This window comes from Pollicipes pollicipes, unplaced genomic scaffold, assembly GCF_011947565.3.
Source record: "Pollicipes pollicipes isolate AB1234 unplaced genomic scaffold, Ppol_2.1 Scaffold_3657;HRSCAF=4291_pilon_pilon_pilon, whole genome shotgun sequence".
Classification (NCBI taxonomy): domain Eukaryota; kingdom Metazoa; phylum Arthropoda; class Thecostraca; order Pollicipedomorpha; family Pollicipedidae; genus Pollicipes; species Pollicipes pollicipes.
Genome location: NW_023596342.1, coordinates 66,792 through 83,144, shown reverse-complemented (window position 1 = coordinate 83,144; position 16,353 = coordinate 66,792). Strand labels below are relative to the sequence as shown.

The 16,353-nt window shown below is 50.9% G+C and overlaps 1 protein-coding gene across 1 annotated transcript; it reads left to right on the top strand.

Moving 5' to 3' along the window:
* Nucleotides 1-8,831: 8,831 nt before the first annotated feature.
* LOC119092915 (protein transport protein Sec61 subunit alpha) lies at nucleotides 8,832-14,897 on the top strand. Its single transcript, XM_037215812.1, has 7 exons — nucleotides 8,832-8,983; nucleotides 9,710-9,843; nucleotides 10,599-10,809; nucleotides 11,231-11,488; nucleotides 12,029-12,195; nucleotides 12,516-12,656; nucleotides 14,331-14,897. The coding sequence occupies exons 1-7, from the start codon at nucleotides 8,977-8,979 to the stop codon at nucleotides 14,841-14,843; spliced, it is 1,431 nt and encodes a 476-aa protein (XP_037071707.1). The 5' UTR covers nucleotides 8,832-8,976; the 3' UTR covers nucleotides 14,844-14,897.
* The last annotated feature ends 1,456 nt before the right edge of the window (nucleotides 14,898-16,353 follow it).

Sequence of the window (16,353 nt, the reverse complement as noted above, 5' to 3'; positions counted from 1 at the left end):
ATAAGATTTTGCGTGAGTTCGTCCTCAGGCACACCGATAAGCCAATCTCGGCGTTTGGGCGGCAGAAGTGTGACGTCACGGACGTCCCGGCGTGACGCGGTCTCTTCGGGGTTTCCCGTGTCCGACTGGGAAAGTTTAAGTTTCAAAGTGTCCTGGCGAGGTCCGTGAAATGTTTCTGAATGTGAGTTGTAAACACCAGATAGCAATGACGTCAACTGATGTAGCCATAGCGCTATGCGACAACTGACAAGAACCGACAGGCGCTCTTGACGTAGGTGAACGTGTTTTAATCGTACCTTCCAAGCTCTGACGGTTGGTTCACGCTAGCAGGCTACCACATCGGATGTTTTGTTTTTTGTTTTCTACTCGATCCTTATGAGATGTTGTGAGATAGCAATGCCGTTAATGCAGCCGTGGGGATGTTAGGTCTAAACGCATTCAAGGTCTGCCATAGTAAGCTCAGAGGACCTCGGCAAATGTTTTACCCACTAACGGCATTGGCGACTCAGCCGCCCCAGGGGAAAGATGACTCATTTGGATCCGGTGGCGCTAGGTTAGGTTCTCGGGAAAAAAGTTTTTGCTTTCTTATTAGTCTTCTGGCTGGGGACCAGAGAGCCAACCTGGCATGGGGCAGCTGTCTCGTAGCTTCGCACGACATAACGTCCTTCCGATTTGCCTCGCGTGAGTAAATGACCCCGAGCGAACTTATACGTTAAACCGGAATTACACTATTGAGCTGCCGGTTCCGGATACAGGCGGCAAGCTATTGTTCACATATGGTTGGTCTGAGGACAAAACCAATGCAAATCTTTCGGGTAATTTTTTTATATATGAATATAATATACAGAATGCGGCTGAAATGGGTTGATTCCCTAGGTCAGCGCCTGCGCTAGGCAGTACCTTGCTGTGTGAACCTTGGCCGGCCGACCATCCGACTGCAAAATTCCAGCTAATCGTCAGAGCTTTGTGGTAGAAGTGTAACGTGTCGTAATGTTCGGCTTGGTCCACCCTGCTGACCTTGGGCGGTCAATGGCCCCAGCCGCAGCCTTCCCAGGGGCCAACACCGAACCGGCTCGAGCTTTTAATCTAACCACCCTGGTGCAGCTGAGTTGAGGCAGACATTGTAGCTCATAGAGATAGCCAGTCGCTGATTCTACGACTGAATATATAGCCTCACTGAAATGTGGGGGCCCGTTGGTTTGGGCCCCTTTGTCAAGTATTTGCCCCCCACTCCCATCTACGATTCGGATACGCCGCCCCTGCCTGCACCACTTCGCGGTGCTGCAACGGCCAATGCGTTCTTATTTTCAATCTAAAAATCGCACGGGTGAAATATGCGCATTGACTACCTAGAACATGACTCAGCCGTGTTCATATAAATTGTCGACCCGTTTCGGTCTTCATTCTATATTCACGGGATCCCTATAATCTCTGCAGAACCCAAACAAAAATCATCGCGAACCTTTTGAGTTCCAGGGGCTTAGAAAGAATCCAATGAATTATTGTAAAGTGAAGAGCGCCGGCGAGTTATTTCATGCAATCGCTCAACGCAAGATGTCTTGTGCACCGCACTTAAAAATTCAGGCAAGATTTATTTAACGTTGCCTTCTGGTTTCTGCTCCTGTTAAAGAAGGAAAAAAGGAATGCAATTCAAAGAAAAATATTCCCTCATTAGCAAATGGGCCATATCCAGCGATTTTCCTTGGGAGGAGACTTTTACTATAAGGGATCCCTTTTCAAGCCTGTGCCCCTCTCTGCTAAGACTCTGGTTGCGCGCCTGCCTACGCCTATGCTACTCACGAACTTTGCACACGCCCCTACTTTCGTCGAACCAACTTAATCCGTTACGAGCATTAGTGAATGTTTAGTTGGTTACGAACAAGTGTGCGTGTTCTTAATGCATGCGAACTTTACTTTGGCATCTGTGTCTGACGAGCTTTTGCCAATACAAAGATTTTCCATACGTACTTAATACCGTACAACATTTGCTTACGAACTTCGCGTAGGTTTTGCGTAGGTACTTCTGCCATACGAGCTTTTTACCTCACGTACCTTTGCTTAAGGGCAATTTCGTTCATACCTTATCCATAGAAAGGGGAGAATGGGATGAGTTGCATCATGTCCAAGCAGTATCAGGGCGATTTATTCCAAATCTATACGACGCATGACAGTTTAAAGTCCCTTAACTGACGCGCAGCAGCTCGTTCGACCTGCCAGTGTACCCCTGGTCGCGTACGTGCACGCGTCTGAGTGTGAGCGCCAGAAATCTGTCTTTTGCACATTGTTGAAAACTGGAGCGATCGGTGTTAATGTGCGTTGAAAGGCCTGCGGCACAACTAGACAAATCTGAATGCTATGCTGAGTGGTGGAGAATTGCACGAGTCGTACATTTTGAAAAGCATTTGGCATCTGCTAGCCAAGGAAAGGTGGTGCAAATTTTCTCCCAAGTTGTCGGGTAGCACATATTGTATCAGCTGCCCATGGGGCATGCTATATCGCTGATGCAATGTAGCAGCAATATGTTATTGAATGACTTACTGCCTATCATTGACTGACATGATTGCCAAGCCGCATTGGCACCTAGACAAACAAGTCGACATGCACATTGGCTATGTAGATGCATGACTTCTACATGAGCAGCCGAAACCGAGGTGGCAGTAAAAACGACACAAGTTTATCGTATCGAAATCACGAGAACTTTGAAACAGCACAGACGAGAGCATTTGGTCTACACATCAAACGCATTCATCTTGCTTACGATGCAACGTACTCTATGAAAAACACATTAGCACAGCTTCCCCACTATGTGACATATTTTACCCCGGGGTGGGGTAAGTTATGTCATTTGAAAGGTGTTCATTTACAAGTCATTTACCAAAAGAAAACAAACTAAGACGTGCTATCGAAAACGTTACCGCTGCATATGAAGCTGAAGATCATGGCTGTCTGCAGTTATATCTTAGTCCCAGTCCACGATAAGTCGACAAGTGCTCTACACTCTCATCCCTCAGATTTTGATGAAATTGCGTCATTTAAGGCTGTGATCAGCGCTGAAGTCGCTAAACGCATTTCAGATTTCTAGTTGCACCGTTCGGAGTCTAAGCCTTTGGCAATTTCGCGCCGCGTGGATGCAGAGCCACTTTCGATGACAACTTTGTCCACTTGCTTAAAAAATGAGTTGGCAAACCTGGACGTTAAGATAATAAAACATTTCTCTGGATATTTGTATGACCCTTTTGAAATGATTATTGCACAATGAATAGTAATCAGGGCATTATAGATTCTTGCAAGGCACGAAGAACAGTTTTTCCCATGTGATGTTGATCTTTTTCTCATTCGCTTATGAAGGAGCGTGGTTTGGGTCTCCGAGAATTCAAGATGGGAAAGGTGGTAATCTTCTTGGGCAGACATAGTCAATGCACCGAGGAATCATGCGTAGGGCACGGAGACTGGGCGCGTGGCGCACCGCCGCAGCCGGCTGCCCCCCCCCCCCCCCCCTTCTCATGTGTCCTGTCTTGGCCGGGGTAATTGGAGCAGGGAACGTGAGTGCGCGCTATGAGGACCGCGTCGCATCTTGTTCATGTGTGGCGACTCAGAAGTCAGACCAAGGCCCATTCACAGGTCTTTGGGCTTGTGACTGTTGTTCGGCTAGAGCGCGCGGTCCTACCGACAGTGTCTTGCGACAATGAAACGCCCAAACAACCTCGGTCGTACCGGTCCATTTCGGAAGCACGAAACGAGAGCAACGAGAGCACGGCGAGGCTTTAAGAGAGTATGCTACCTTTTTGTACTTTCTCTCATTGTTGGATCTGACACGTCCAGGGGCGCAGCCAGAGCCTTGCAAGGGTGGGTACAGGGTTGACAACGGACTCCCCGACAGTAAGAGAGCCCCCACCCCCACCCCCACCCCCAAATCGCTGGATATGACCATTTCTGTTCTGAAGACATATTCATATATATCATATATATATATATATATATATATATATATATATATATATATAAGTGTATATATTTGCTACGCGCTTCTACGTTCTATAACTGAAATATGAGCTAGACGCTACCTCGATACCAAGTCTGCCGACGTTAATAGTAAATCAGCTAAGAAAACCATGCGTTCAACGACTGCATGAGAAAATCACCGGCACACCCCACTTTAAAATGGTCCAGTGGACTCTTTTAGAACCGAAAGAACTCAGAAATTTGTCAGAACTTTTATCTGGGTTGCATAGAGATGGCAAGGATTTCGCGAAGGTAGATTGAAGATCAAAATGGGTCAACACTTTGTATCAACATGACCAAACCATGTTTGTCTGGATATGTTCAACACTCAACCAGAATGTGTCAGTGGTAACAGTTATGTAACGCAGTTTTGAGCATGCGCGCTCACATAGCTTAGTAACAAAAACTCGATGTCGGGCGTTGCAGTCTCCTTAAGTCGCGCAAGGTCGGCCCGTGGCTAATACGAGGTTGTGGTCAGCGGGTGGACGAAAGTGGTGACGCATCTGAAAGAAGCACTTTTTAACGCTTTTGGACACCAAATCATGCTACTAGAAATATTACGGGCGCATATTTCATCTGTGTGGTTTTTAGTTTGATGACAATAACGCTTCGGTCTTTGTAGAGCCGCGAAGTGGTGCTGGAATATGGCGGTGGAACTAGAAGAGTAAAGGTAAAGTCTCTATTTTGCGTGCTGCTGTAACTGTTAATCTGCCCAGGAACAACCTCAAAGTTGTAAAAATCGCCCTGTGTAATCTTTGAATTGTTTGAATAAATTTTGAAAGACACTTCTAAACATTATTATACGATGGTCATTGTTGTGCGCTCGGCGCCCGCCCCCCGGCCTTACTCGCAGTGGCCAACGACGTTCGTTTTCGCCGAAACTGCCACCCAAGCCACCGCCGTCCATGCTCCCCGAGATTATCGGTGCAAGAAATCATCTTACTGGCATTTGAGATCACGGTCCTGTGGGCGGGGAATCTTATCGTGACTTACAGCCAGCTCTTCGAAGTCTTCAGCTATCCCATCGAGCCCTTGACCTTTGGTCCCGAGAGACCATTTGGTCCGTCTTCGGGCCCCCTCAAACACCGCTCCGACTCGGGGCCACTTGCCGGCACAGGACCCCTGTGAGGCGCTGTGGCCTCTGACCGGCACAGGAGCCCCTCACTGTGTCAGGGACCCCAAACATTGCAAAGCGCGGACCCCGGCCTCGTTTCTGCTTGGGAAATGGGTTTTAAAGGCGCAAACGAACATGAGCAAGACTGTTGGGTGTTCGCGGCCTCTGGCCGACTTAGAAACCCGCATTGTCTCAGGGGTTCATCAAACTGTGCAAGAGGACTTCTGACTGATATTTCAGGCCACGACCCTGGCTATGATTTTTTGTGTGACTTACAGCCAGTCCTTTGGGCTCTTGTGCTCTCCAACTGGGCCTTTGAGCGTCAGTTCCGGTGGTCCGCCCGGGCCCATCTTCGAGCCTCATCGAACACCTCCCTTGATCGGCTCGGGGTCCCTTGCGAGCACAGGGCCCTGCGTTATGCGCTGTGGGCCCCTAACAGATGCAAGGTCCCGACCAGTGCAAATCACTGGCCCCGGCTTTACAGCTGATTGGGAAGTGGGTTCTCAGGCAGATACTAACACGAAGCCAACTATGTGGTACGGTGATACCCTACCAACAGATAGGCCCATATTGACTCAGGGATCACCGATTGGCGCAAAGGGTCCTATGTCCGTTATTTGAGGGTGCGTCTTCGCAGGTCGGGGCCCCTGAATAAGACTCCGATCAGGTCTTTATGCTCTTAGACCCTCCAATCGGGCCCTTGATCGTCGGTCCCGGTGGGCCCCCAGGCTTTTCGGGCCTCCTTGAACATTGCCTCTGGCAGACTCGAGGCCCCTTGATAACACAGTGTCCCTACTAGATGCTGTGAGCCCCCGAGCAATGTAAATCACTGGCTTCGGCTTTGTCCCTTTCTGGAAATGTGCCCTTAGGTCCATGCCGCCACAGAGCCGACTGTGCGTTGCTGGTGGCGTCTGACCGAAAAAAGGTCCTTACCGACCCGGAGGGCCCTGATCAGCGCGTAGGGCCCTCTGGCTGGCACTGGAGTGCCGGCCCTGCGGGCCGAGACCCCTGAATTAGACCTCCGTCTGACCTTTTGGGCCCTTCGCACCCTCAAATAGGCTTTTAATCGTGGGCGCCGAAGGGTCCTTCGGGCCTCTCTGAACCAAGGGGGATGTACGTGCCCCCTGTGCCCCTAACCTTGCCTGCGCTACTGGGTACGTCTGATTTGATCGGTAATGCCGGCCTTTTCTCAAAATCCTGAACAGTTTAGAATTTTGTTTTGAAGTAGCTGCTCCTGGCGGACAAATGTCATATGAAAAAATCACGTTTGACACCCTGCTCACCACTATGAAAATCATATCTTTTATTTGCCCTGATTTTCCAACGGATATGTTGTGTAATGTTTGCGGCACAAAATTGGCATAATGCTTGCGTGAAAGACATTACAAAAGCGTGAAACACCGTTAAGGGAAAAATGAATGTAATAATGAGTTTTTTTTTATCTGGCAAGCACTGCGTCCTGATGAGTAGCAGCGGTTTGCGTGTGGTGCTATCACCAGAACGTGGAGCTGGTGGTTGGATCTCTTGGCCTGTGAGATGTCCCTTAAAAGGAAATACTGAGTCACGTCGTGTGCAATGTGCATAGGGAATACTGCACGACGCAGGAGTGTGAGAAATGTCTGCGCTTAGGATGGTGTGCGACCGTTTTTAATTGGCGCAATAAATGCGCAAACAGAGAACAGTTTGGATTCGGCCAATGAAATCAGATTAAGCCAGTGGTGAGCACCAAGTTTACGGCCCAGCAGCAACGTAAATGTTTCGATGGCCTTTAATTAAAACGACTGCCCGAGGACGGAACTGTTGATTGAAGGATGATATTAGACTTTTCAATAATTTTTGTTATTGAGAAGTCTAAGATGACCAAAAGTTTAATTTAAAGAAAGCTTTCTTCATCTAAGACCGAGCTCAGCAGTTTCATTGCGATGCACCATAATGCACGCTGCATTCATTCCTTCGTGGTAATGTAACCAGAACCTGGGCAGGTAACGCATGAAAGTTATTACGTGCCGTCAGACGCGATGAAGCACGATACTATTGCAACCCATGCATTTCTACAGTAGGTGCCTTTTACAGGAAGCGAAAAGCCTCATGTCAAATATGGACAGGGTGTGTTATTTTTCAGAGCGATCAGCTGCACAGTACAACAGGTTCAAGCATCTGAACACTTATTTTATGGGGAGGACTTGGGCGTGGAGTGCAAGGGGCATCGCGTTGTCATATCCCGTGGGCTCTTACGGCGGGATTGGGGACCTTGGAAAGAACTCTTACGGCGGGATTGGGGACTTCGCGGCTAGTGCCAGCCTGTCGCGCCTCCATTCCGATCATGTTCTCTCTGCTGAGAAGCTGCGCCAGTTACCGCGAGGCAAGGCTAATTTGCGGGCGGTGTGTTTCTTCGTACCAAATGGGGAAGCCCTGCGAGAGGGGGATGAGCGTACCATCAGCTTGGCCACGCCCAAGACCGTCAAAGGAACTCACAGATTCACAGAGTAACCCCAGTGAGTGCTCAGACTGTCATTGTTTGTGAGTTAGATTCAGGCGTTGGGAGGGAAGTAGCAGTCGCTTGATTTCAATAGTTTTGATCAGTTAGAGTAAGTTAGACTGGGTCAATGGCGCACTGAGTCGACTTCCACGTGTATTCGAACCATCGTGTTCTTAAGCTTAGTGCTTTCTCACAATGCGCTCATTTTCCGCCGCCTGTGCGGTGAGACGCGTGAGAGATACTTCACCGGCAGCCGACGGCGGATAGCGCGAGTGAAGCGGAGTCCCTCTTAGGTACATTGCTCCAACGTTTCCGTGCTGATTACTACCTCTTGTGTGAGGGCTTATGGGTTCAAACTACGCTTTTCACGTGCAAATGAGAAAAGGCTGAAAATCGCGCAGGAAAATAGTTCTGCATGCTTTGCAAAGGCTCATGATACCAGAGCAAGTATCTGTTGTGCAATGATGATTCTGACCACGACACACACGTAGTTTAGAAGGTTTCGTTCATAGTTTTGATGTACAGGTTTCTGTGGTTTTCTCTCACCGTAGTGAACAAATCGCTGTCGGACGTAGCTCCTCGAACACACAATAGGAAAATGCCGGAAGTTGAGACCCCGAAACCGCTCATTTGGGTTAAAAAAGTGTTACGGACTGCTTAAACGCCGCTGACAACCCCTGTAATCCATTTTTATCCAAATCTGAGAGATGAGAGCGCAAAATTAACGTTTCGACCTGTCGATCCTTTGTGGAATGTCCCTCCTATCCTCGATAGTTTTAGCAGGAGGGGCTCAGAGTAAAAACTGATACTTCTCTCCCTCCTTCCACTTGCGCACTTTTTCAACACACACGTTTGAAGAAAATCGTAAAACCATAACCACAGCTCGCATCCATGCCTCAAAACTGTTGGTGAAACAGGCTCCAAATGCAGATGCCCCTGCCACCTAGGGTAAAGCAAATGTTCTACAGCTGTTAATTCTCTACAGAGATGTCCCTAAAATCGATATGGAGCTGCCATCTACCGGAAAAGTGTTAATGGTCTGGCCAGCGGGGCCGAGCACGGGCCAGCACGGCCAGCATCACAGGTCACGTGACTAGAGGCGGCAGTGGCGGTGGAGACGTGGGTAGGACGCTGGAGACGTAGAGATTGTTTCGGTTCGAGTGTGGGCCGTCGGCGCGCGTGCGTGGCAGTCGTGGAGCGGCGGTGCGAGGGCGCAGGGGCCGGGAGCCGCCGGAAGGCGTGCTGGTGACGCCACTGTACTGGGAGCGCGTTTCGTCTGGGCCCGGGGCTGGTGAACAGTTCAGTGTGTCAACGAAACAAGCTGAAGTGCTTGTTCAAATTTTCACGGCATTCAAGCACTAAGTAGTTCTAGGCATCGAGTATGGGCTGTAAGTATCTATGCGTCGTGAATTCGTGATATTCAGCCTGCGTTTGGAATGAAGTTTTGTTTGGTGTTTAGTGGCAGAAGGTATCCACCTGAACATCATAATTATTTGAACACCTAAACCTGACAGAAATGGTAGCAAATATGCCCCCACTGTGGTGCCTACACCTCAGCATTCCTAGCTGATGGAAGGGTTTTGCTTGATAGTTATGCTTGAAGTACCAAGTTTTGGGTTGATTGAAAGAAATAAATATTCCAGTCATCCACCCAAGTCAAGTTTGACATGAGTAAATGCATTTTGATGAGCAGGGATAATGTGGTTCAACTGACTATTTAGACATCTAATTGAGCTTGATGGGATCAAAGGCAAGCATGCTGTGATAGCTGTAAAGTGTGCTTCATGGATTTTATGGAATGTATGACTGGACAGCTGCACTTGGGTAAAACAGCCTTACCTGTGTGATGTTTAAAACCATAGTCATAAAAGCTATCCCAGGTATTTTTTGTGGGTTCCACCACTCAAGCACCTTCACATCATATCCATTTAAGGTACAATATCTACTTGCCTAATTCATATAAAATACAGGTTGGTAACTTTCTGATGATCATTCAGGCATTACCTATACTCATTCTGTGTCATGCTGCACATATGAGAATGAACTAATGTGCATGTTTACCTTTTATGTGGCTTGAATACAACTATATGATGTTTACTTATGGTATGTTTCAGTCAAATTTCTGGATGTCATTAAGCCATTTTGTGGCATACTGCCTGAAATTGCCAAACCAGAGAGGAAGATTCAGTTTCGAGAAAAGGTGCTTTGGACAGCAGTTACACTCTTCATCTTCTTAGTATGCTGCCAGGTATGTGTCTCCACTGTTTCTCTCATTGACATCAGAAAGCTTACTTTCAGCACTTTTCATAGTCATCATTTTGCTGTTGTGTTTGGTGTGAATCATGTGCTGTGGATATATGTTGCATTATTCCATTTTAACATAGACCTTTTTAGCACAGATCCTTACTAATTGCATGAATGATTTGCATGGAGCATGAAACAGGAGTGCATTTTTATTAGTGTTGTTCACATGATGCATTGGTTTTGCTAGAAGTATGTAAGTTTTAAAAAGGTCTTGAAGTGATGCTTTCTAAAGCCTTCAGGTGATCCAGATATCTTCCTTTGGGAAACTGTGTGGGCCGACTTAATAAGACAAGTGACATAAAAGGTGACTGCCAGGTAATAAGGTGTGGCATAGGACATGACATGGAGACCTGGTAGAACATGACATATGGGATGGCCCATGAGGTTAAAGGACAGCATGATTGAGATAACTTAGTTGCTGATATGGGTGACACGCAGGTGACCTTTAAGCTGGAAGACATGTCATGTGGGGAAACCTGGGAGCTGACATGTCATGATGATGGGATAAAGCTTCAGCTGATGGAACATGTCATATAAGGTGACTTGGTAACCAAACAGGCATTGCATATCATGTGGTCGTGCAGGTGTCGGCTGATATGGATATGGTATATGGGCCGGGGCACGCTCTTACAGGATATGACACATGGGTTGAACCTGTGAAGTGGCCTGTCGGACAATGCATGCCACCACCTGCCACAGATCCCTCTGTTCGGCATCATGTCGTCGGACTCTGCCGACCCGTTCTACTGGATCCGCGTGATCCTGGCCAGTAACCGCGGCACACTCATGGAGCTGGGCATCTCGCCCATCGTCACGTCCGGCCTCATCATGCAGCTGCTGGCCGGCGCCAAGATCATCGAGGTCGGCGACTCGCCCAAGGACCGCGCTCTATTCAACGGCGCCCAGAAACGTGCGTGGTGGCTCTGCTGTTGGCCCTCTCAGTGAGATAACATTGGGGTGTAGTGCTTATGTGATATTTTTCGTTGTTAGCAAATGATGATACCGATTCAAAGATGGTGGTGGTTCGTAACTTTTTCATGCCTACCTCTAATCAGTGCGCCAGAGGGCTGCTCCTCACGAACCACTCCTCAGACCATACCCCAGAAGGCTGTGTGCTGTAGCCCAGTCTTCAGGTGGTACCCCAGATGGTTATACCTTGTAGACTGCTGGTCAGACTGTACCCCAGACAGTCACAGGTCTTAGCTCTGCCTCCAAGTAGTACCACAAACGGCGATGCCTGGCAGCCCGGTCCACAGGCGTATCACGAGTGGGCGGTGTCCATGCCCTCCCGGCCGCGGTGTGACCTGTGCTCCGTCTCCGCCGCCCGGCAGTGTTCGGCATGGTGATCACGGTCGGCCAGGCGATCGTGTACGTGCTGACGGGCATGTACGGCGACCCGTACGACATCGGCGCCGGCGTCTGCCTGCTCATCATCCTGCAGCTGTTCGTGGCCGGCCTCATCGTGCTCCTGCTGGACGAGCTGCTGCAGAAGGGCTACGGCCTCGGCTCGGGCATCACGCTCTTCATCGCCACCAACATCTGCGAGACGATCGTCTGGAAGTCTCTAAGCCCGGCCACCGTTAACACGGGTGCGTGCGGTGCCGGCGGCGGCGGCGAGCTGGGCGGCCTCTCTCGCTGGAGGGGGGAGGAGAAGTGGGCGGGCGGCGCGAGCATCGGCCGCCGCGTCACGGGTGCTTCGGAAGCGAGGGAGAAGCCGGTATACCGTGCCGGCCGCGATGGTGTGCGTTGGGGCAGCCGGTCGGTGAGCTGCCGCCTCCGGCGCTGTACGTTGCGGGGCGGCGTGGGTTCACAGGGGCCATGACAGGAGGCCGGGCGGGATGGCCTGCTGGGAGCCGTCGGAGGATAGCCAGCTTTGCGGGCAACTGGACTGTATGGGCAGGATGGCGGTGGAGGCTTCCAGGTGTTATGTAGCCAGCCATCGGCGCTCGATGCCCGATATGGTCGAGGTACGCCCTGACAGCATAGCGTCTGTATCATGTGCCTTTCCTTCCGTGAGCAAGACACGCTGTGTCGAGTCCGCGAGCTTCGCCATCGGCCATGTCTTCCCTCTTGTGGTGACGCTGCGGCCCAGTCATCCTGACTTGACCCGACATGGTGCACGTACGCAGGTCGTGGCACGGAGTTCGAGGGCGCCGTGATCGCGTTGTTCCACCTGCTGGCCACGCGCCAGGACAAGGTGCGCGCACTGCGCGAGGCTTTCTACCGCCAGAACCTGCCCAACCTCATGAACCTCATGTCCACGCTGCTCATCTTCGCCGTCGTCATCTACTTCCAGGTACGACGCGCAGCGCAATGCGGTAGTGGTTGTCGCCAAAACCGCAAATAACGAGATGTACACTATTGTTAACTCGATTATTTAAAGTTTTTTTTCGCCGTGTATCTGTAACGCGGCTGGTGAATTGCGTTTACGCATCAAGCTTCTTTGGCAGAAGTCGCTTCATGTGGTTCAACATGACTGTGTGCCTGGCTGGCGGGTGACTGACAGGTGTTCGTCGTTATGGAGTGACGGCATGCGCCGTGGTGCCGCCGGGTGCCCGCGTAGCCCCCGTGGCCTGCTCGGCGCCCTGTCTGACCGCGTGGCCGTCGGTGCCGCAGGGCTTCCGTGTGGACCTGCCCATCAAGTCGGCCCGCTACCGCGGCCAGTACAGCAGCTACCCCATCAAGCTGTTCTACACGTCCAACATCCCCATCATTCTGCAGTCGGCGCTCGTCTCCAACCTCTACATCATCTCCCAGGTGCGTTCGGCGGTGGTGGCCGGCGTCCTGACGGAGCGGATCCCAGCGCTGAATATGCATGTGCCCGGTAGTGCGCTGCTGGAGGGCTCCCTTCCAACCCCCACATAAACATACATGCACGCGGCGCGAGTGCGCGCTTTCGATACCACCGGGACAGCTGGAGCGCGCGCTCGTGTACTGTCGGATCCCCGCCGTCCTGTTTCCTCTCGGGGATGGGTGGCCATTGCGGGCGGTACGGCGCTGTTTGCCATACATTGCCCATACCGTTCACTGCAGAAGGCAGGGAGGCCCGATCAGCTGCCGCCGGCTTCTCTTTCCCCCTTGTGGCCGTACTGGCGTCGTCGCCTGTCGTGGACGTTGCGTATGGGTCAGGTGTCCCAATCACTCAGTGGGCGTTGCCTCGCGCACAACCCAGCTTTGAGCGCCCAACGTCTGGTGGAAATTAGAGCTGCGTATGGTGACGAAACATTTTGCGTTGTGTTTTGCTTGATTGACGTTTGGTAGCGTGGCCCGGTTGCCTCTTTCACAAGCAAAGAAAACTGTTGCTGCAAGAAACTGTTCCATAACATTGTGTATCAGGGTCGAACCGCGCAGTCCCGCAAGATGAATGTGTGCGTGTGTAGGGGGAGGGGGCAGTGGGAACGATGTAGCCTACCCCAGAATACGTCAACAAACAAGCTTCTCCCCGAATTTTTTACAATTCTCAAAGTTGGTCGGGGGTAGTGAGGCTTAAGTGCAAGTTAGGAGCTCGAGCCCCTCCAGAGGACTAGGAAACTGCACGCCTGTACGGAGTCCTTCGTAACTCATTTTCACTCGAGGTGATTCCATGCGATGCGAGCTGGGTTTTGCTATAAATGTTGTGACCGCCGGCCATCGTCGAGATATTTTCGAGTTAATCGGATGACTGCCCTGATGACGATGCTTTTTCGTGCGCTTCATCCCCACGTTACTGCAGACGGATCTCAATTATTAACGATTTTCAGCAGTGGCGACACACATGTACAGCATTACCACGAACACACAATTACCATATTTATTAATGAAACGGACCGCCTGTGTACAGGACCGTACAGTAGATGAGATTGAGCGCGAACAGACGTCGTGTCTCCTGTGGACAGACTGTCGAAGCATATTATAGAGTCGTTTAGTAGAACATCTCGAAATACAAACCTGTCGTGGATCACATGCCGATCAATCTGAGAGGTCGCTTGTCAGGAGAAGCAGCTGCCAGAGTTTTGGTTCGCGCTGTGTATTACGATGCCTTCAGACAATTGCCTACTTGGTAATGCCCTCAGCGAATGGAACGAGTCAGTGTGGTAGCAGCGCTGCGTCAAAACCTGCTTTGAATTGTTTCGTTGGATGTAGCTTGTGAGACCTTGAATCTGTTTCAAACTGTCCACCGCGAGCTGCTCCCATGCTGAAGTGACGCAGTGCGGTGGCTGGTAGACAGTCGACTTGGAATCTGGTTGACTACCATCGTCCACCGACTTACCGCGCCACGTTACTTCAGTAGCGCAGCTGTCGGCGGTGAGCGTTTTGAAACCAGCCACAATCCCACAACAACAGCACCGTTGTGTGCGGATGTGCACTGGTATCAGAGACCACACCTGGCGGCCCCGTCCCTGTGCGGGCGGCCTTGCGCACACCATCCCTGAGTCGGCGCTCCGTTCCCAGATGATGGCCGTCAAGTTCCACGGCAACTTCTTCGTGAACCTGCTGGGCGTGTGGGGCGACGTGGGCGGCGGCGGCCCGGCGCGCGCTTACCCGATCGGCGGCCTCTGCTACTACTTCTCGCCGCCCGAGTCGCTCGGCCACATCGCCGAGGACCCCGTGCATGCCGTGCTGTACGTCATCTTCATGCTCGGCTCGTGCGCCTTCTTCAGCAAGACGTGGATCGACGTGTCCGGCTCGTCGGCCAAGGACGTGGCCAAGCAGCTGCGCGAGCAGCAGATGGTGATGCGCGGTCACCGCGAGAAGTCGATGATCCACGAGCTGAACCGTTACATCCCGACGGCGGCGGCGTTCGGCGGCCTCTGCATCGGCGCCCTCTCCGTCATCGCCGACTTCATGGGCGCCATCGGCTCCGGCACGGGCATCCTGCTGGCCGTCACCATCATCTATCAGTATTTCGAGATCTTCGTCAAGGAGCAGAGCGAGATGGGCGGTATGAGTACGCTGCTGTTCTGAGAGCGCCCACATCAGAAGGGTGGACACATAGCTGTCGTTTGGTGTCACATCTTCCTGCGGGGAGGGGGGGGGGGGGTAGGTACAATGTTTTTGTGAGCGGTACGTATCCTCAGGGTGGGAATTCTCAACTGTTCTGAGCTGCGCGTGCTGTCGAGGGAGGGGGACGCTGTGCCCTTCCAAGCGGTCCGGGCTCTGGGTGGGAACACCCAGCCGTTCTGAACGGCTCTTGGAACACACTGTCGTGCTGAGCGGTTCTTGGAACACACTGCCGTGCTGAGCGGCTCGTATTATCAGGATGGCGACAGCCGACTGCTCTGGACCGCTCAGAACGGCACGTGTTTCCTGCCCGGGAAACTCAACTGGACGTACTTCAGGCCGGGGCACGTGATGCTGTTTGGCTTATGTTGTCTGTGTCACACCGTCGATATTTTATGTCCGAAACGTATGACCTCGATGGTTCCGCGCGGGTGTGAGCGGTGAGGTGTATGCTGCCGTCCGTACCACAGGCCGGCCCGGCTGGCTGGGGCGCATCGTGATCGTTTCTCTACGGAGACTAGTCAATACGTCACCATGCGTTTTGTACGCAGGCGACATTTGCGTACGCGACATTGATTCTAGAAATACAAAGAGCTGGACGTTTGTGTCGCGTTCCGTCGCTTGTAACGCAAGCGTTATGTCATCGAACACCAATCGTACTCTTCATGCCTATATTGGCCCGCTATTGTCGAAATCAAAAGGAATGCAAAACCCTTAATATGGATTTGCAATGGTGGGTGTCTCTACTGGAAACAGATAATGGAGCGTATGGCAGATCATGCTTTAGATCCTCGCTCGTGCCTTCGGCGAGTAAAGCCAAGAATCGCTTCGCTAGCAGACTGCGGAGGCATGTACCGAGACTACAGTTATGCGCATGAGGACATGAGGCTGGGGAGGGAAGAAGTTTCCTCTGGAAGACTGAAAACTGGTTGAAGACTGGAAAAGTTAAGAAGAGTGGTCGAAGCGCTGAGATCCGTGTTGAGACGTTCAGTTTGGTTTCTGCGCGAATTTTTGCAGGTCAAGCTTTCTATTGAAGTGCGGCAAGTGTGACATCGATAACCTTACACCTCGACGCGCTAGTGGATGACATAGTTTGAAGATGGGAAAAAAGTAAACAAGAAACAGTCACGTTTGATCGCTTATTACGTGGTCAGCAGCTGTTGCCGTGCCCGATCTTGGTATACGCCATATTTTTCATGTTGTAGCTTAGTATTAAAAGCGAAGCAAACATGGAGGGTAAATTATCTTGAAATATCGACTGCGTTATGTGGGGAACGTCTCTACGGATGTTGACACGGTAATGTATGTATGTAATGTAGGTAATGTCAAATGTCCTTACCTAAAACTAAAAGTTTTCATGAATGCGCATCTGCACACGCAGTAATACGCAATTGCACCACACTTCAGCCAGGTGCTAAAACACAAAGTTGCATGCTTTTTCAATTAGGTGAATTTCTTTAACAATGAAATTACT

Excerpts from the sequence above, each read along its gene's own strand:
- LOC119092915 (XM_037215812.1), top strand. Across the intron at positions 10,810-11,230 it reads ATTCAACGGCGCCCAGAAAC|TGTTCGGCATGGTGATCACG; the intron begins GTGCGTGGTGGC and ends GCCGCCCGGCAG. Across the intron at positions 12,657-14,330 it reads ACCTCTACATCATCTCCCAG|ATGATGGCCGTCAAGTTCCA; the intron begins GTGCGTTCGGCG and ends CTCCGTTCCCAG.